Raw genomic sequence first — 20,122 nt, 5'->3', positions numbered from 1 at the left:
GGGGACTTGTACGGTGGGTCCTCCTTTCTGGGACGCTGACGAGAATCAAGAGTAGAAAAGTAAAACCTGTCCCGACAACAAGGTGTCCAAAAGCTCCCTCTGGAGCCCTAGATATTCTTTTTGGGAGTCTCTTAGTTTAGATGATGCCCATAATGTGGGAGTTTCTCATCACTCTGGAAACTTCCAGCCTTGGCTTTTAATTCAGAAAAACTGGCTTTGAGAATAGGAACTACTTCTTGCTGGCTGTGTGATCTTGGGAAAGTCACTGACTTTACTGAGTTCGCTTCTCTTCATCTGTAAGTGGAGATACCTACCCACAAGGATTTTGTGAGGATTATCAGCAGTGATCTGTGGGAGTATGCAGATACAATACCAGATGCTGTCACAAGGGGGCTCTTACAAGCATGCCATTACCTAACCAAGTGGACAATAAGACCCATATTAGAAGGGAGGTGGGGGTGAGTAGTCAGGGAGGTAGGGGTATTGGAAAGAGCAAGGAGTTCCAGCTAACAGGTGACCACAAGGGTAGAGGTCACATAACATAACATGGATAATCAGCTGTCAGGGTAAATGGCCAGGCCTGACCCAGCATGAGGGTGTCATTATGTTACAGCTTGGTGAAGGGTAATCTGTCCAAGGGTGAGTTTTCCCCAGCCAGTTTCTGCGTACCTGAGCCTGATGTTAGGGAAGGTTTGTCGTTTTTGTATTGAATTGTAATAAGAATAACAACGATGACAACAACTAACCCAACTAACACTGTTTTCCAGATACTTTTCTAAGGACTTGACATTACATCATATTAACTTATTTACCCACAGAACAATTTATTGAAGAAGGTACTGCTGTCCTCGTTTCACAGATGGTAAAGCTGAAACTAGGTGAGGAAACTTTCTCAAAGGCATGTAGCTATCAAGTAGTGGAGTCATGATTTTTGGTCAAGCTGTCTGTTCACACTTTCAACAGCTATGTAAATGACATATTAAGACTTCTGACTCCTCATTTGTCAGATATGCTGAAAAATCTTAATATTTGCCTTTTAATTTTATATTTTTGTACATTCAGAAATTTTCAATTTTTATAGTTAAGTTTATCAATTCTTTTTTTAAAAAAGGATTCTTCCTCCCCCACACCACGTTCAGCTAGTTTTTACTTCATTCTGTTTCTTTTATGCTTTTATTTAAAATTTATTTTGAGTTTTTATTTTTGAGATAGTTATAGGCTTGCAGGAAGTTGCAAAAATCATATGGAGAGGTCCTGTGTACCCTTCCTCCCCTTCCCCCAATGGTAATGTCTTACATAATTATAGTGCAATATCAAAATCCAGAAACTGACATTGATATAATGTATATGTATTGTTTCATGCCATTTCATCCCAGGTAGATTTAGATAATGAACACCACAATCGAGAGGTAAAACTGTTCCATTACCACAAAGATCTTTATGCTTTCATTTTTATTCACAATGTTTTGGTTCATCTGAAATTTATTTTGGTGTTATTGAGAAGTAGTGAATCTGTTTTCTAATTTCCAATTTTCTCAGCACCATTTGTTTTACAAATCTCCATTTTGACACTGACTAGAAATTTCACTCTTTTATCCCAGCATAACACTATTACAAATCCTGTATCTTTCAGACCCCAGAGCCATTGCTCCTTCTGATCCACTACATTTCATCCTAAAATTTGGGTCATACCAGAAGTAATATTTAATTTTTATGCCATCAGAAGCAATAGAGCTTGAAGCAAGGCCTCAGACCACTTAACTGCTGCTGGTGCCAAATTGTTGCCTTTTTCCTTGACATTTATCCCTGGATTTTACTGGGACAACAGGGCAAATAGCACCATCTTTTGCACCCTGGTGGCTCCTTTCCATGATGGCATATCTCAGAAACTCAGAGGGGACTGGTGTGCTACAAAGGGCACGAGTTCAGAGCTATAAAACCAGGTTTCCTCACTTTTCTTAATTTCCTTAATTTTTCTTTGGCCTTAGTGTCCATCATCTATAAAATGAGAAAAATTGTATCTACTTCAGAGGCATGTGATTTTTATGAAGATAACATGATATCATACCTTTAAATGTATGGCCTAGGAAGGGCTCAATATTGTCTAGTATTTATATGATCATTAATATTTCTAATAATACAGCATTTCCTTTATTCTATGGTAAATATATTTTACTTTAGATTTGAAGACACATTTATATCAGTATGTGTCTTCAATCATGATGGGGATTCTTATCCTTCTGGAAAAGTCATTATGGAGTGGCTGGGCGCTGTGGCTCATGCCTGTAATCCCAGCACTTTGGGAGGCTGAGGCAGGCAGATCACTTGAGGCCAGGAGTTTGAGACCAGCCTGGCCAACATGGCGAAACCCTGTCTCTACTAAAAATACAAAAATTAGCCGAGAGTTGTGGTGCACACCTGTAGTCTCATCTACTTGGGAGGCTAGGCAGGAGAATCGCTTGAACCTGGGAGGCAGAGGTTGCAGTGAGCCAAGATTGTGCCACTGCACTCCAGCCTGGGTGACAGAGCGAGACTCTGTCTCAAAAAAAAAGAAGAGAAAAGTCAGCATGATAAGAGTCTTTGAATTTAGGAAATGTGGTCATTGTGAGGTTAGAGCACGGACTTGATTATAATAAGTGGAAACATTCTCCTTCCTCTCTGAGTGATATTTCTCATGGCAGTGGCCTCTTTGGTTGGCAGTAACATCCATTCAGCAACTTTCTAGAGGCTGCTCTGGCATGGGGACAGCCAGCCTTGTTCCCAGCACCACTTCCAGCGAGTAGCTATCTCTAGAGACCTTGCTGAGTCTGGATCCAGAAGAAACCACAGCATTGCCAAAAAATTTTGAGATAGCTTTGTGTGCTGGCTTTGCATTTAGGAGGCTAGGTTATATAGCATAGCTGCCTCTTTTTTTCTTTTCTTCTGAGCACAGTCCCCAGACTCTCACTTTGCTCAAGATGAGCAGTCCTGCTCCTTGAAAGAGTCTTCACAAAGATTGCAGTCATGACGCAGTTCACCTAAGTAGAGAACTACCCACCCTCATCGTCCACCCTCACTCTTGGAACAAGAGCATCTCTGTGTTAGCATGTCCCAGCAGCTGCCTCAGATACCTGGATATCCTATAATTTTCAAGGTAGAACTGTTTGGACTGAACTTGAATAGTGACTCAGATTACATGAATTTCCTAACACTAAAAGAAGAACCTGCCTTTAAATGAGGGGTATAGATATGAATTTTCAGTATAAGCTAAGAAAATGCTGCAAAATCTACCTTTAAAAAAAAAAAAAAAGGCAGAACTGTTTGGGCAAAGAGAACGTTTTCTTCATCTCCTTTCTTTGCTTCATTCTCATTTGTTTCGGAAGGTGTTTTGAATGAATGTATATGCATGTTTTTCTTCTAAGTTGTCGTCATATAACACAAGAATGATGCTGTGATTATCATTTCCTAAAGAGGCACTCCTACAGGAAATTGGGCTGCAAGAGAGGAAAAGTGTGTGTTTCCCTGAAGGAAGTGCTTGTAGAAAGCTAAATCTGGGAAACAAATCATGGAGAATGTATAAATAGACTTCTGGCCCTTTGCATTTGAATGGTGAGGTAGTACCTTTGGTCCCATGGAACGCAAATGTTTTTTGGATATAATCCTTAAGGCATGTGAAAGATTCAGGTTTAATTTTAAAACCAGCACCTACAATCTTCCAATAGCCCACTTTCCCTAAACCACTTGACCACAGGCGTATATACCACAACCGTCAACATCAGGAAACTTACAAATGGGAAAATTGAATTTCATTTAGGAAAGGAATCTCCATGGATTTAAGCCTTAAATATTGTTTCTAAGTAGGTCTGGTGGATTTTTATTTCTTACCAAAGAATTGACTTCTTTTGTTAAAACTTGCTTGTAATATAAATCATAATTGAAGTATTTTTTCTGTCCATTTAGAAAATACATAAAATTTTAGCAATGAATAGGAGCTTTTATTGGGAGAAAAAATGAATTACAGATTTTTAGCTGTTAGCATAAATGATATAAAATATTTCTTTGTGGTATTATTTGATAATATTTATATACTTTGAATAAAATGAAATAGAGATAAGTTATTCCCTACTTTTCAGCTTCAGAGAATAGAATGTGATCTCAAGGATACTTCCCAACTCTCCACAGCACCATTTAAAGTGACAGGAAGCAGAGAGATATATTAGTACTATTGAATTATTGCAGTACTAATGTCAACATTGGGTACAAGGACTGAAACACTTCCTGGGTATTCTGTGCTTCAATAGTGTCCTATACGTACCTCAGTCTGGATGTCTGAGACTTGATGCCCTCATAAACCCCTCTTTCCCATTCCAGGTTGTGATAAAGCAAAAAGGAAAGGAGAATTGCATTGAGTATGTAGAGTGTGTGCATCCTGCAGGGCCTGTCAGAGCTCTTAGTGAATGAAGGAAGTATAGGAATAGGTCAATAAACTTTTCTGGAAGCCGTTAGTGTTTGTTTCATTCTCACCTAGCCTGCTGCTCTATCCTTTTATCTGTGGTCCCTGATTCTCTTGCCCTATCTACATTAGCTCAATCATGCCACCACCTGCTCAGAGCCCTTGGAGGCCTTCCGATCACACCATGTTCTTCCTGTGAATATGGGACCTACAAGCCCCTGTGTGATCAGGGGCCTGGCTACGTCCTGAACTCATCTCCTGCCACTGACTCCCTTGCTAAGCAAGCAAGCCCCTGCCTCAGGTCTTATACTTGCTGTTGCTTCCACCTGAGCACTCTAGATATCCTCATAGCTTTTCTTACTGCAGTCACTGCTTGCTCAAATATCACCCCTTCAATGCACTCTCCAACCCCCACCCCCAGTTATCACACTGTATCGCCTTCTGCTTCTTTCTTTTGGTCCATAGGATTTCTCACCTCTCTATATCAGATTACATGTATTCATCTGTTTATTGCCAGTCTCTCTGATCAAGATGGAAGCTCCTTGAGGGTAGAGGCTTTGCCTGTAGAGTTTACCATAGAGGTCCCAGTGCCTAGAACATAGAGGAGCAGTAAACATTTGTTCAATGAATTATTTTGTTAGTAAATATGAGTACTTGCCCTTCTTGGAACTTCCTGTCACAAAATTGTACCATAAGTATCTCTTATTCACTGTCAGGAATTATGATGACATAAATTTTAGAAAAGTCAATAGAGATCATGTGATCCACCAGTTTTCAACCTTTATTTTTGCAGTGCCAGAGTACACAATGTTGTATGATGCATTTTTGATGACTCCTATGGGTATTCCCTCATTTGTTAACTCTTCCCCACCAAACAATAACTAGTCCCATCCATTATCACCCTAAGAAAAGTTTCGTAAGTAATTACACAACAATTAGTCATATCTTAGTCTATTTCCCTAGAAGCAGACTTGAGAAGTGGATTCATGTGCACAGGATTTAATGAGGAAGCAGTCTTCAGGGAAATCCTGTAAGAGAGTGAGGAGAGCAAGATAGAGAAGGAGGAGGATCTACAAGGATATGGTCTTAGGCAAAGTCTAGCCTTGGCCTGGTTCCCAGGCTCACAGGGCTGTATTGCCCTGCAGAGAGTTCAGGCTTAAGTACCTTATGTCATTGCCAACCCAGGGTTGTGGGTAGTTGGCTTCCCAGGCATCTCTCCTTGTTCTGCCAACCATGGAGAAGTAACAGGAGAAGGACACAGGTGTAAACCCTCAGCTGTATTCCTCCAAGCAGCCAGAGTACAAGTGCATTGGCTGGTCAGGAAGATCTGAATCGGTGGTACCAATAGCCTCTACTACAGATGGTTTCTCTGTAATGGTTACTCACTATAGGTGATAGCTGCAGTTCTCAAACTTCAGTGTGCATGAAAATCACTTGGAGGGTGACTTAAACTACATATATATTGTGGGGCTTCACTGCCAGAATTTCTAACAGATCTGGGGTGAAGCTCAAAGATTAATTTCAACAAATTCCCAGGTGCTGCTGCTGCTAGTCAGGGGTTAGGAACCAACTTCGAGAACCACTGGTTATAGCATTCTGAAGATTGCCTTGAAGAGATTCTCAGACAAAAGAAACACAAATTTTACCCTAAACAGCATTGGAAGCAACATAGGTCTTTATTGAAATTTTCTTGAGGAAAGGACAGGGCTGTACATAAACTAGGGACAGCACCCAGCTAACTTCCTAAAGAAGAATTCCTAGATATTACTCCTCGCTTCAAAGTTCCCACTCTTCACTGTACTGACCGCATCTCTCTCTGGGTTATGAAACATTCTCTGCATGTTAACTATATGGCGGACCACCTCTTTCTTTCTCATTCCAGAAAATGCTGTAGAATGGAAGACAGAGGAGATACATTTTTACAGACATAACCTTGAAGTTGCTTTTACTTACTGAGAAACAAGCCATTTGTAAATTTTTATTCTACAGGTATTAGGAACAAATTATTTGTGATCCATTTCAGTTTATGGAAATAATATAGATATAACCCCAGCCTCTGTTTTATAGATGGTGAGTCAGGGGCACTGAGGGACGTAAAGCTGTTAATATTTTACCCCAGAGAACTTATCTTTGGAATTCTTCATCCACTTCCTCCTCCTTCATTCTCACTCCTCTAGATCTTCATAAAAAGGGTAGTTTTATTTTCATTATTTTGTTGTTGTTGTTGAGATGGAGTCTTGCTCTGTTGCCCAGGCTGGAGTGCAGTGGCGTGATCTCAGCTCACTGCAAGTCCCGCCGCCCGGGTTCACGCCATTCTCCTGCCTCAGCCTCCCGAGTAGGCCACCACGCCTGGCTAATTTTGTTTAGTATTTTTAGTCGAGACGGGGTTTCACCATGTTAGCCAGGATGGTCTCGATCTCTTGACCTCGTGATCCGCCCGCCTCCACCTCCCAAAGTGCTGGGATTACAGATGTGAGCCAAGGCACCGGCTAAAAAGGGTAGTTTTAAAGATGTGTGTGTCTGTATGTGTGCAATCAAGTGTGAGAGAGATTTCTAAAATCATACCTAAAGAAAAACAAATGAGAAAAACTTTATAATCACATTATTAACTAGTCTAGGAAAAAAAAGAGATGCTGCAACTAGATAATTTTATTTGAGTGGAGAGCCCAGCAAATAATTATCCACTTATTGAAAGATCAACCCCAGGGCTCATCAGAGGTTTTATTATTGGTTAATTTATTTTTTCCCATGAGATCTTAATTTAAGAAAATTACCTTGGGGGGTTTTTATTTGAAAAGATGCCATCTAAAATAAACTCAAGGTTTGCCTGTAGTTTCTCTGCGTTTAGAGTGTGAAATGCAGGCGTTAAGGTGTTACAGGATAAGTTGCTGCCAGTGGACTGGGGTAAAGGAAGGAATCAGGAGTACAGTGTGGTTGCCTGAGTAGGTTGATGTTCACTTAAGTCTGGAGCACTGTTTACCAAGGTTAGTGAAACTTCTAAATCAGAGACGAGCAATCCCACATGCCTACCAGGGCTGGGCAGGGAAGAGCAGAAAGTGAAGGCCAACAGGTGTGAGAAACTCAAGAGAAGCGACCACTGCGCTGCCCTAGAGAGGACAACTTTTCTTCAGACAGCAACTCTGACCCAGCCCCTGGGGTTAAAGGAAAAGCTGAAGGCCAGACGCGGTGGCTCACACCTGTAATCCCCAGCACTTTGGGAGGCCAAGGCGGGTGGATCACAAGGTCAAGAGTTTGAGATCAGCCTGGCCAATGTGGTGAAACCCCCATCTCTACTAAAAATACAAAAATTAGCTGGGCATGGTGGCGCGCACCTGTAGTCCCAGCTGCTTGGGGGGCTGAGGCAGGAGAATCGTTTGAACCCGGGAGGCGGAGGTTGCAGTGAGCCGAGATGGCACCACTGTGCTCCAGCCTGGAAACAGAGCAACACTCCATCTCTAAAAAAAGAAGAAAAGAAAGAAAAGAAAAGCTGGAAATCAGGATTTTGTTGTGAAATTTGATAATGGAGCTGTTAGTTTGCAACCTCTGTATTAAAAACTGCCATACCCGTTTCTCTTTCCTATCCAATCCTCCCCATAGACCTCTATTCCTCCATCCTTTTGAAACTTCAGCACTGCTGCCCACGGAGTTCGCTGCCCTCTGTGGAACCTTATCACTAACTATTGGAATCACTCATTGAATTTATACTGTTTTGTGAATTCTGTTTATATTTGAACCTTGAAATCATTGTTAAAATGTTTCTGTGTATCCTCAACTAGATTTTAGGTTTGTAAACTCTGAGCACAGTATCCAGTCTCATGGGTCTTTGGGTTCCCTGGATGGCTCATGCCTTGACATGTACAGAACAGGATGGCTGGCCCGCACTTAGGTAGTACTTACAGCGTGGCAGAGGCATTCACATCCTCACTCTCACTCAGTTCTTCCCATGGCTCTGGAAGTGAGGTCCATATCAAAGATGAGGAAACTGCGCCTCTGGAAGCCTAGTTGACTTAGAAGGCGGCCCAACCATAATAGCTGGCACTTGAAACTGACTTTGACTTTGTTGCTCTCTGTGGTATGTAGACTACAGCTTCTTTGCTTAGTAAATAGGGGTTTTGAATGATGGATCCATGTTTGAATATTCAAATTGTTTGTATGGATTACTAAACATTCATCTTGTAAATTTTAGGAATGGTATTTGTTAAAGGAGCAATGCTAACAGTGAAGTCGATAGGTGAGATCTGATAGAAAAATATAACCTACCTCCTCTTAACCACAAGTAATTTTATAGGAACAGATTCAGCTGTATTTTCTAGCCAAATAAAGCATATTGTGTTGCATCAGGCAGAGCTGGAAAGCAGCATATATCTCACATTATATGTTTCACATGAAAGTTGATTTTTCACCATAATTTGTTATAGGATGTTGTGCAAACCTCCTGGAGCATAATGCAATATGGAAGGAAAACTACCAATTGCCTCTGTAGAGAAAAAGAGTTTAGGATTATATAAAATCTGTCTTGAGTATGCAGCTTTTACTTGAAATGCTGGCCAAAAAAAAAAAAAAAAGGAAATGTATTTGTTTCTTTTGAAGTATTTATTAGAACTACCAGTTAATTGCTGTCTTTCCAGAAAGGGATGTCGAATCCAACATTTCAACATTCAGCCTCTGAATATACCTCAGAGGAGGATGGAGTCTCTTACTTGAGGCCACAGGGGGCCCTTGCCATATGCAGGCCTCACATCTCCATAGAGTTAAACTTAAGGAGCAGAATTCAGAGTGCGCTGCCATTATTTTATTCTTTTGAAACCTTTAGATTTTCCTGCCTCTCGATGTTGGGCCCATCCCAGAACTTTTTTAGTGACTTGATAGTAAAACGTCTTCCACATCCCTTTCGGTCACAAGACTTGTCTAAAATGTAATTCTTACATTAATATGGTGGAATAGCAAAATCTCTGAACTACTTTAGAATGAAAGCTTCTATTTTTTTCCATCAGTGGCCCACTTCAATTCAGAAGTCTGTAGTGGAGGGAGGAGGAGGGGATGCGGTTGGCTTCTGTTCCATTTCCTCACTTGTCACTTGTCCTGCACCCCTGGTCCCAATTACCTGTCAGGAGAGGGACACAGCAGAGTAGATGCAAGGACAGGAGAAGCCTCCCCTGACTGGAGCTATGTAGTCTGGTGCAGGCCTTCTCTGGGGTGGAGACTGCTGCAGGCCGACCCTCTCCTAGATAGGGCAGTTTTGTTCTTCTTCCCCTCAGAAAGTCCTCCTGCAGGGCTCTGGGCTCAGACAGTGCCTCTCCTGTGCCTGGCCTCCTAGCATTTCCTCAGCCCCCTCTAAGTCCTGTAGATACGATAACCCTCCCATCTTTTCTTGATTATCTTCTGCAGGCCTCTTTGATTAAACTTGAGGGCAGGAAGAAGCAGTTCCTTTGTACATCCCTGGTCAGGGGTGTTATCACAAGAAACGCCGCTGTATTCCAATCACCTTTTACCCATGAGGTAGGTGTTGGGTTAAGGGTTACAAAACCAGTTTTCCCCACTGCCTTGCAAGTCCTACCAAGGCATTCTAGAATCACAGACACCTGTTAATTTGTGTTTAACCTTTGGACCTTAACCACAACAGAGGTGGATGTAATGTCATCTTAATATTCTGTAGCATGTGCTAATCCTGCTCGGCACTTAGACATCTAGCTGTGGTCAATTTGAGTGTTTGTCTGGGAATTACCAGTTGTGTAGAAAATTGTTTGGATTATTCCTTCTGTTTCTCTCCAGTCCCTACCCTCTCCTGTCCCTCCCACAATGCTCCCCACCAGATCATGCATTAAACTTTGCTTCATATTCTCTTACCCCTTTTGGAAAAGAGGCATTTTAACCACATTAGGGGATATCATTTGGTATCTAACTTCCATTTGCCATGTAGAAAACAATCTGAAGTTATTAAATTAAGAAACATTTTAAACTTTATGTCAGTTTCCATGAGAACATTAGCTAATATTAATCATTGAAAACAAGGCTGGGTGCAGTAGCTCATGCCTGTAATCCCAGCACTTTGGGAGGCCAAGGCAGGAGGATCACTTGAGGTCAGGAGCTTGAGACCAGCCTTCCCAACATGGTGAAACCCCCTCTCTACTAAAAATACAAAAATTAACCAGGTATGTTGGTGAGCACCTGTAATCTCAGCTACTTGGGAGGCTGAGGCAGGAGAATTGCTTGAACCCAGGAGGTGGGTTGCATTGAGCAGAGATTGTGCCTCTGCATTCCAGCCTGGGGAACGGAACAGAGCCAGACTTTGTCTCAAAAAACAAACAAAAAAAGAAAACAAAACAAAAAAATAGAAACAAAAGGAACATAACTACTCACCCCCTACCCAAATTAAAAAGATTCTCTGAGATTTGTCATATACTTATTTAAGTGTCCCTAAAAACAGAGAGCTATGGTTCTGCTCGTTTCTGTTTAAATCTCCTAGTTTTGCCTTAAGCCATGAAGTTAACCTCAGAGCAGAGCGTCTCTCCAGCCCCTGCTCCCCAAATGAAAACCAGGTGCTTGTGTGGGTTTTCTTTGTTTTTCTTTTTAAAGATCTTCTCCATTATTTAAGGAAATTATTACATAATACATAGGTCTTCAATAATAAAGTTCACACTGGCTTTTATCAATTAAGTCACAAATAGTTGTTCTCAGAAGCAAATTTAACTCTAGACATTTTTAAAGCTGATTGTAACACCCTGGAAAAACTAGAAACTTTTTGCGTGTTAGCCAAGTCAAACTGTACAAGACAATACGTGGAAATATGTGGATGAAACACTTAATAATACTTGCACAGTTCTTAGCCATACTTTTCTCCTTCCATGAAGGCAATTAATCAGTCTGAACTCCCACGCTGGGTAGTGCCACTTCTGACCCTGGTTTAAATGTAGAAATATGTAATTCATACTGAAGTTCTATCATGTTCCTAAAACTCAGCTGCAAATCACAGGTCAGTACACAGAGTGAATGTGGTTTCTCTGCCCTCCACTTGCCAGGAGTTAAGGTTGTATACGGGAAAAAAAAAAATTGTAAGGGTGTGACTTGGATTATAAAAATCACACTTTTAATTCTACTGAAACATTATTTAAAAAAAATAAACTCTCTCCTTTGCTCTTAAAATAGACCAAATTTGTACAGATAGGGCATTATTGAACGATCTATTCATTTCAGTTACACAACAGGGAATGAGCAGTTATGGTCAGTGCAGCAAACACAGCAAAGGTATTGATGCGGGGTGGGATGGGAAGTTTTGCTTCTGTGACCTCATCTGTACAATTGCAGAAGAACATCTAGCCTGCCTCTGCTACCTTCTTTTTCTTTTTTTCTTTTTTTTTTTTTTTTGAGACGGAGTCTCGCTGTGTCTCCCAGGCTGGAGTGCAGTGGCGTGATCTCGGCTCACTGCAAGCTCCGCCTCCCGGGTTCACGCCATTCTCCCGCCTCAGCCTCCCAAGTAGCTGAGACTACAGGCGCCCGCCACCACGCCCGGCTAGTTTTTTGTATTTTTAGTAGAGACGGGGTTTCACCATGTTAGCCAGGATAGTCTCGATCTCCTGACCTCGTGATCCACCCGCCTCGGCCTCCCAAAGTGCTGGGATTACAGGCTTGAGCCACCGCGCCCGGCCTCTGCTACCTTCTTAAAGTCCCCTCTCCTGTTCCCTGGCATCCCATCTCCCTTCCTTGAGGAACCCAGTGTCTTCCACTACAGGACGGAAGGAATGTCACCCAAAGTATGCTCCATCCATCAGTTGCCCTCGTTTTCCATAAAACAAACGTACAAACAAAAGAGCTCAATGTGTCTAAAACTGAGTTTACCTTTGCCCCTCCTCCTGTGGTTTCTATCTCAGTAGATGGGCACAAGCATCTACCAAGCATAAAAGCTACAAAAAGAAGAATCATCCCAGACTTCTCCCTGTCTTTACCTGCATATTCAGTCAGTTGCTGAGTCCTAATTCCACCTCCTCTTCCTATCTTCTGACTCCTTTTCTGTTTTCCCAGACTTGTCTTTTGACATCCTCCCTCACATCTCCTGCCATATGCTTGTTAAGCTGTTCCCAGTCCCTGTACCCCTAACTCTGTATCAGCCAAGTGATTGTTCACGTACCACTTTCCTGTGGTTTTTCGCCCTCCCCTGTTTCCTCTTGGACCTTAGTTTTCTTTGTTCTCCTATTGCACCCTCCCCTCCATCAGGAAAGTAAGGATTGGATTTTGTAGCACTTGTTATTGACTTATCTTTCTTCCTCACTAGCTGGCGTCCTGAAGTCAGAGACATCTTCCTATTTCTCTGCCTGTCTTTAGTGCTGAGCACAGACAAGCTGCTTATTAAGTGGTAGGTGAGTGCATTGCTGGACCTGGGCATTATAAAAGAGGAACTTGTGAAGTCAGTTGATGAGCTGGGTGGGGAACGTGTTCCTGACTTTAACATATTGCTTGACCCTGGTGGGCTGCCAGTAAATTCCTGTGGAATTCTGTTGAATACTGAAGCAGGAAGGCTTTCCCGCCCTGCACAGTCCTCCTTCCTCCCTGATTCCATCAGGTCAGAAGAGTGGTCATCATTAGTGAAGATATACTAGGTTTCAGTTTGTTGGGTCCTGTTACGTATAACGTGACTGAGCAGTAATAAGTCAGGGAGCCCAAATGGCTGGTTGACGTTTAACCTGTTCAACTGTCATCTCTGCAGAAGGTCCAAACAGTTACTTCAAAACTTTAACTCATTCCAAAGTCTACTTCTGTTTAACAAATTCAGTTACTGAATCTATGGTTATCTATTAAATGCTTGTTGTGTTTAAAGGGATTAGTAATATTTAAACAGAATAAGCTTTAAATATGTGACATAAAATAACTATTCAATAAATATCACTAGGGTAATTGGCTAATCATTTGTGAAAAGAGTAATTTTTGAGTATTTCAATGTAATATATAACAAGGAGAAAACTAAGGTAAGTGTTTATCACAGAAAATCAGAGAAATCATGGACATGAAGCCAATGAAGAAAGCAGCTCACTAGGTAAATACTAAAACTTCTCTGTATCTACTAAACACAACCACTGTATATAAATGCAGATAATATATTTTGTAGATTTCAGATATTGATTCAATGATACAACATTATAAGTATCAATGATAAAGAAAAAAATGCCACTAGTCTAACTATGGTATACCATAAATTGTAATATATAACTAGATTTTAAAGATGTTAAAATGTGAAAGAAAAATGTGCCTCTTGGAATCAACAAAGTATAGTAGCAATCTAGAAGAAAAAATATGATAGAAAAATTTCATCTGCTCACCTGTACTGGGAATGTACTTTTGTACAGTATTTTAGCAGTTATATACCAAAAAGTTTAAAATATGCACCCTTTTGACACAAAATTTTATTTCTTGAATTTATGCTGAGGAAATAATCAAGAATGCATAGAAGATTAAGCTACATATTTGTTCACTGCCATAATATTGTTGCTGAACTTTCTCCTTAGTTCAGCTAAAAGCAGGCTCTTGTTACACACGACCAGGAAAGATTAGGCTCGCGGACAGATAGAAGGGTGAGGAAAATGGAATTTATTGGGCGAAGAGGAAAAAGGAAAATGAACTCTTAGCAAAGCAAGAAAGGGTCCTGCTAGCAGGTTTTCTGCCTCACAGATTGAATCCCAGGTCACCATACAGCTGAAGAGAGCAAGCTCCTCCCCTGCATAAGGTATGAACTCCCCATGGCCCCACCCATTTCCCCCAGGGCACATGTCGGGCTCCAGTACACTGTGGGCATGCCCAGACAAGCCCTGGGCAGGTTCCCTCGTTTGCACGAAAGCTTCTGATGTAAACTCTTGTGGGGGCAGGTTGCAGATTCTCTGGGGACCCCTTTTTATCTGTATAGGCATTTAACTGTCTCAATATTTATAAAACTGAAATATTGGGAACAAAATATTAACAGAAATCAGTGATTAGTTGAATAAATTATAGCATATCTATGTCAGGGCACTATCCTTGATATTTAAAAATAATGCTGTAGATGAAGAGTAATTGGCATGGGAAGATCTTCACTGCATGTTTTGGTTCCAGGATTTTTTCTAAGAAAATATCCATAGACATAGTTATATAGATATGAATACATAGAAAAAATATTGGAACTAAATTTATATTAGAGGTAGTTACTGAGAATGGTACATAATGAGAAGTATATTCTCTTCTTTTTCTTTATTCACATATTTTAGTTTTTAAAAATTATCGCCTATAATAGCACAATAATGAAAAATTATTTTCTATTTAAATGAAAGATGTGTCTTTAATAAACTGATAAGATTGACACAGTAAAGGGAGAATACAAATGAAAATGTTTTTGGAATAACAATAGAAACTGTTCTCTTGATTTTGGTCATTTGTATAAAATCATATTTCATGCAAAGCAGTATCTCCCATTTTATTGCTGTGTTGATTAGTAACAAATCAATTTTCTATTTGTGTCTCATATGTGTATTAAGACTCTAACCTCTGCAAGCAAATCCAACAAAATCTTGTGAAAAATTTCAGAAACAATGTTTGAGAAGAAACCCGGGACTTAAAAATGAACAAGTATGCAGTGTAAGCTGACCTTGAGTGTCACATTTTAACATCTGTTTTTCATGTTGTGATACTTATTTGAGATTTGGTATTATTAAGTAACGAGGAAAATATCTTACTGTTTCCATAGGTAACAGGGCAGTAACTTGAGGCTGATGGATTGGCATGCTTTGTCTGTATAATGTAATTCAAATAAAGTCATAACATTTTGGCTATGGCTCATGTGTCAAGCATTTATACATTTTTTTTTTTTTTTTTTTTTTGTCTGATAAATGAACTGCTAGGCTTTCTGACTGGTTAATAATAGTCCAATTAAAAGGGAGAAAAATAGCTTTTGACCTTCCATTTAATATTACTACCAGCAGTTTGGAGATTTAGGAGTATATGTAAACATTTAAAAATGATTTTGCATTGACTTTTTTTTCAGAAAAAGAACTTTTAATATTTTAAATAATACTTATTGAAATGGATTCCACATACTTGTGTCTGAGCCAGTGTCCACACTATTGCCACAAACTCTGGGAACAAATTCTTATATATCAGATACTATACAAATATTTATTTATAATCTTTTCCCACAGACTATATGATATAAAAATTTAAAAGCCAATATTAAAGTAGACCACTTAAAAAAGGTAACTGAATATAGTCCCCTAAGGAATTAAGGCCAATTTGGAAATTTCATATGTGACATTCCTAAAATACAAATTTCATCATGTTATTCTACGTCTAAACTTTTTAGTATCTCTTCATTGTCCTTAAGATAAAGCCCGATGCCCTGACATAGCTTATGAAGCCATATGTGATCTAGCACCTGCCATTCTCCCTGGGCTCATCTTTTCTATGAAACCCCTTTGATCCTTCAGGGCATTGACTGTGTCCTGCTTTCTGGTATATAGAACTTTGCACATGCTGTTCTTTCTGAAACTGTCTGGCCATTCTTTTCCTTTCCCTGTTCCTCAGTCCGCTATATTCCAATCTTTTTCACATTCTGTTCCAGTCTCTAATCATCTCTAATTTATTGCGATTATTCTTTAAGTTTCCTGCTTTCCTAGCTGCTGGTGTGTGCATCACATCAGCTTTCCACCCCTGACCATCGTCTCCCTCAGGGACTTTCAGTTGAGCTTGTTGTTCCCACATTGGATTCTTTGGCATTATACCCAGCTGGAGCCAGCCCCGGAGAGCCACATGCCAGGGGGCCTTAAAACCTGTGGGACTTCTACAAGCCACCAACTCAAGAAGAGCAAAACTGAAAACCAGGAAAAAGATTTTCAAAACTGAAAACCAGGCAAAAGCCCACAACAGAAAAATTGAAAGCAGAATGAGGTTGAGAAGTGGGTCCACACAGAGAGAGAACTGGGATGAAGATGAGAATCTGATGGGCAAGATGAGGTGAGAGGCAACGAAGCTGCTGAAATAAAGGTGCATAAGGGAAAAGACAGGATTACGGAGAGCTCAGGTGAGACGTCACTTAGTAGTAGGCAGAACACATGCAGTTCTGTTTTGTTTTGTTTTTGAGACAGAGTCTCACTTTGTCACCAGGCTGGTGTGCAGTGGCACGATCTCAGTTCACTGCAACCTCCGCCTCCTGGGTTTAAGCGATTCTCCTGTCTCAGCCTCCTGAGTCGCTGGGATTACAGGTGTCTGCCACTATGCCCAACTAGTTTTTGTATTTTTAGTAGAGATCATGTTGGCCAGGCTGGTCTCGATCTCCTCACCTCAAGTGATCCACCTGCCTCGGCCTCCCAAAGTGCTGGGATTACAGGAGTGAGCCAGCGCACCAGGCTGGGAGCACATGCAATTCGGTACAACAGTCAGAAACCTAGATTCTAGTCCCCCCACTGCCAGACCTTGGGTAAGTCACTTAATCTCATGTGATTTTAGAGTCACATGACCTTGGTTAAGTCACAAACTCCTTGGTTCTGAGTAATCTTATCTATTAACCGAGGAATTTGTGTTAGATCTGTATTTGTCAGAAGGCACATAAATGTTAAGAGGTACAAGGGGAAATGGAGGGGTTCACAAAGTTATGGCATAAAAATGCCGCATCTTGCATTACTTTTATATAATGGAACAATTTTAAACACTTTAATCCACAGAATAATGGAGATGCTATGTATCAAATGCAAAATTTGAACAGTTTTAGGAAGAAGCATGAGAATACAAAGAAATTTTATTCATGGTGAGGCCTTTGTAGACTTTTCTGCAAAATGTGTATAGAATCTTCGTTTGCTCCTTTCTACTATTTGGGGCCCTTCAGTGGACATGTATGAGAAAGAATGTCTACAGTATTAGACTCTTTCCAGCTTAAACAAGAAATTTTAAAAAATAAGTTTAGCATAATATGTTAAATATGAAGTTTACTAATAACAGTGTTCTGTCTCTTTGAAATAAGTAAAATGATAACCTTTAGATGGCCAGATGCCACTCTGTGTCATGTTTTGCTCCTTGAGTGTATGTATTTTGTAATAAAATGCATCGCTTACTTATCATCTTTGAATGAGACTAAAAGATGCATGGTGTTTTGACAACATGAAGAAAGCTTTACAGCATGTTACGTAGAAGATTTTAAAACACTGAGCTGTGTTTTCTCTATGTATTTCTAGGTTCTACCTGGATTTGTAAGATTCAGGTTATTTTTCCTGGTCTTTAAGAAACTTATCTTCCAAAAGCACATAAGGTTAATTTTTTGAAATACTCAAACATTGAGGAAACAAGAGTCTGGTCATGGCAATTGGAACTTTTGATGTGCCCACTCCAGTGACCTGTTCATGCAAGAGCCTTAAGTAAGCAGGTTCTGGAGCCAGTCTGTAGCAGCTCTTTTCACTTTGAGAATGTGTTGATGGATTAAAGCAGAACCTGAAGAGTCCACTATCTGCCTGTTGCTGTGTAAATGAGAACCTCCTTGATTTTTTTTTCTTTTTTTTGAAGGAAGGGAGGATGTAAATCTCAATGCTGGGAGGTAACCAGATTAGCATGAAACAGAGCTCCCATTTTATACTATGCCTCATTCAAGCGACAGTCATTTGAGTTGCATTGTTTTTTTTCATCTCCTGAGAGTTATTATGAACTTTCTTTACTGAGTGTTATATTTAAGCCCTTTGAATAGTTTGCTGTCTGCAACAGTGGCGGCAGATAAGCAATGCTCTCAGAGGATCTCACTGTGAGACATAATGGTGAAATGCTGCAATGCATGGAATTTTATTTGAGACTACAATTTAATAAATGATGGACTATCTCTAGGTCAAATCTCGTCCAGATCAGTCACTACCATCTGTCACCAAGCTACAGCCAACTGGCAGCTGGTTGGTGGCCATTATGAAATCCACTAGAAATTTCAGTTCATTTCTTAATTAATGGACATACTTATGCACAGAACATTCCATAATTGACCATTTTCTTAAGTGGCTTCATTCTGTTCCTGTTTTAGGATGAACATTCTTTGCCTCTGAGGAATATGTCTTCTAGTTTGCAGTTGCTACAGTGGAGATGAAGTTTCTTCTATCTCTGTTTATGCATATGTGTACAATCTGTGAAGGGACAGTAGCTTTGCAACTTCATTTTTCATAGCTTGAAGTTGAAAATATGATTCCCAATGAGACTTTTAGAGTTGGACACATTTCAAGAATGTCCTTTCATGGGAGATTTTAGTATTGCATCCATATCTTCTGGTCCCAGATGAAAGAAGGTCTTATAGAAACCTTCAACCAAAGGAAGAAAACCTATCCATTTAAATATGAGGAAAGCTGGCCTGTGTTTGGACCATTCTCCCAGTAAGTTGTTTTTTTTTTTTTTTTTAACAGTTTTGAATGATTTCATCCACCACAAATTGACAGGGTAGAGGACTTCCTCTTTTGGAGTTGCCAACAAGCACATTTTGCTACCAGTCAATTCTCCTAAATAATAAGTATGATGAATAACAACCAATTGGGGAAAAATTTTCAGCATGAAAAAAGGCTGACAGCTGTGAAAACAAAGCAAGCATGCAGCTCTGCAATTTAAAGAAATCCTTGCTCACGCTTATACTATAACGTAGGGGAGTCTCTTGGCAGAGTCATATTTTGCTCTATTTTTACATAATAAATACACATATAATCAAGTGAAAATAGACCTTGGTGCAGTGCTCAGCCATTCTCATGCTGTGGCGATATAGTTCATTTAACCGCTCCTTGGGAATGTTGGCTCATTCAATGAGAAAACAGTCAGTTTTAGACCAAATATAGTCAACTCCAAAAAGCAGTTAAGCCAGTTGCATGAAAATGGACTTTTTTGCTTTTCCACTGGCTGTTTTCAAATCACATTAGCTCAGACAAAAAATGGAGTGAGCCTTCTAAAACTTCATGGTTTGTCCACTATAGCTTTATTTTATTTTATTATTTTTTACTGATATATAATAGTTATACATATTTTGGGAAATACATTTTAATATAATGTTCAATACTTATCTGTTTCTTCTCTAAGCTGAATTACCATATTGCTACTTCTGTTGTCTTATCATATCCTTTCAAACTGCCCCTTTGAGGTGAAGTATTTTTTTTTTCTTGGTCAATAAAATGTCTGTGTGACACATTGAAGCGATATACTTCAATCTGATAACATTATTTATAAACCCTATAAATCATAAACAACATCTGTACTCTCAAGTTATGTTTGCCATCTGAAATGAATCTACCAATAGTGCTGTGTAAGTGATTTGCTTCCGAGATCAGCTAGCTTGGAGTCCAAATACAGAAAGCAAACTGGCAGAGTTTTCATGAACTTTTCTTACAGGACTATTGAAACTTCTACTTAACTAAAATGACAAAGTGCTTCCAAAGCTTTGTGCTTTGTAAAACTGGAGGTCATACTGCTTCATAAGCACACCAGATGCCTTTATATGAGGCTGGACCTTAGGCACTCAGCTGGCTCTGTATACACAATCTCTAATTTTAGCGGGAGATAAATGTGAACTAGAATCTTGGTCCCACCGTTTCTTTGTGACCTTTGAAAGTGACTTGACTTCTCCGATCTGAGTTTCCTCAGCAGTTGACACAAGTTTGAAAGGAGAGGATGGCTGTGGGAGTGGCTGCTTCTGTACCCACTCTAGTGGTGTTTAGCAGTGTTCTTCTCTTTCTC

General features: G+C 40.0%; 1 protein-coding gene across 10 annotated transcripts in view; it reads left to right on the top strand.

Moving 5' to 3' along the window:
* Positions 1 to 20,122, top strand: part of SUGCT (succinyl-CoA:glutarate-CoA transferase) — a 748,045-nt gene that overhangs the window by 591,052 nt on the left and 136,871 nt on the right. For 6 of the 10 annotated variants that reach the window (XR_013415381.1, XM_015133677.3, XM_077996909.1 and 3 more), the window contains one exon: positions 9,821 to 9,931. The exons of the other annotated variants lie outside the window; for them this stretch is intronic. Coding sequence is in view for 5 of the 6 variants with exons in the window: in XM_015133677.3 (XP_014989163.3) it covers positions 9,821 to 9,931 (111 nt within the window). In the remaining variant the exon portion in view is untranslated. The remainder of the gene's footprint in view (positions 1 to 9,820; positions 9,932 to 20,122) is intronic. 10 annotated transcript variants of the gene reach the window in all.

Source organism: Macaca mulatta, chromosome 3, assembly GCF_049350105.2.
Source record: "Macaca mulatta isolate MMU2019108-1 chromosome 3, T2T-MMU8v2.0, whole genome shotgun sequence".
Lineage (NCBI taxonomy): Eukaryota > Metazoa > Chordata > Mammalia > Primates > Cercopithecidae > Macaca > Macaca mulatta.
The sequence above is the reverse complement of the archived record's forward strand: the minus strand, read 5'-3'. Positions and strand labels throughout refer to the sequence as shown.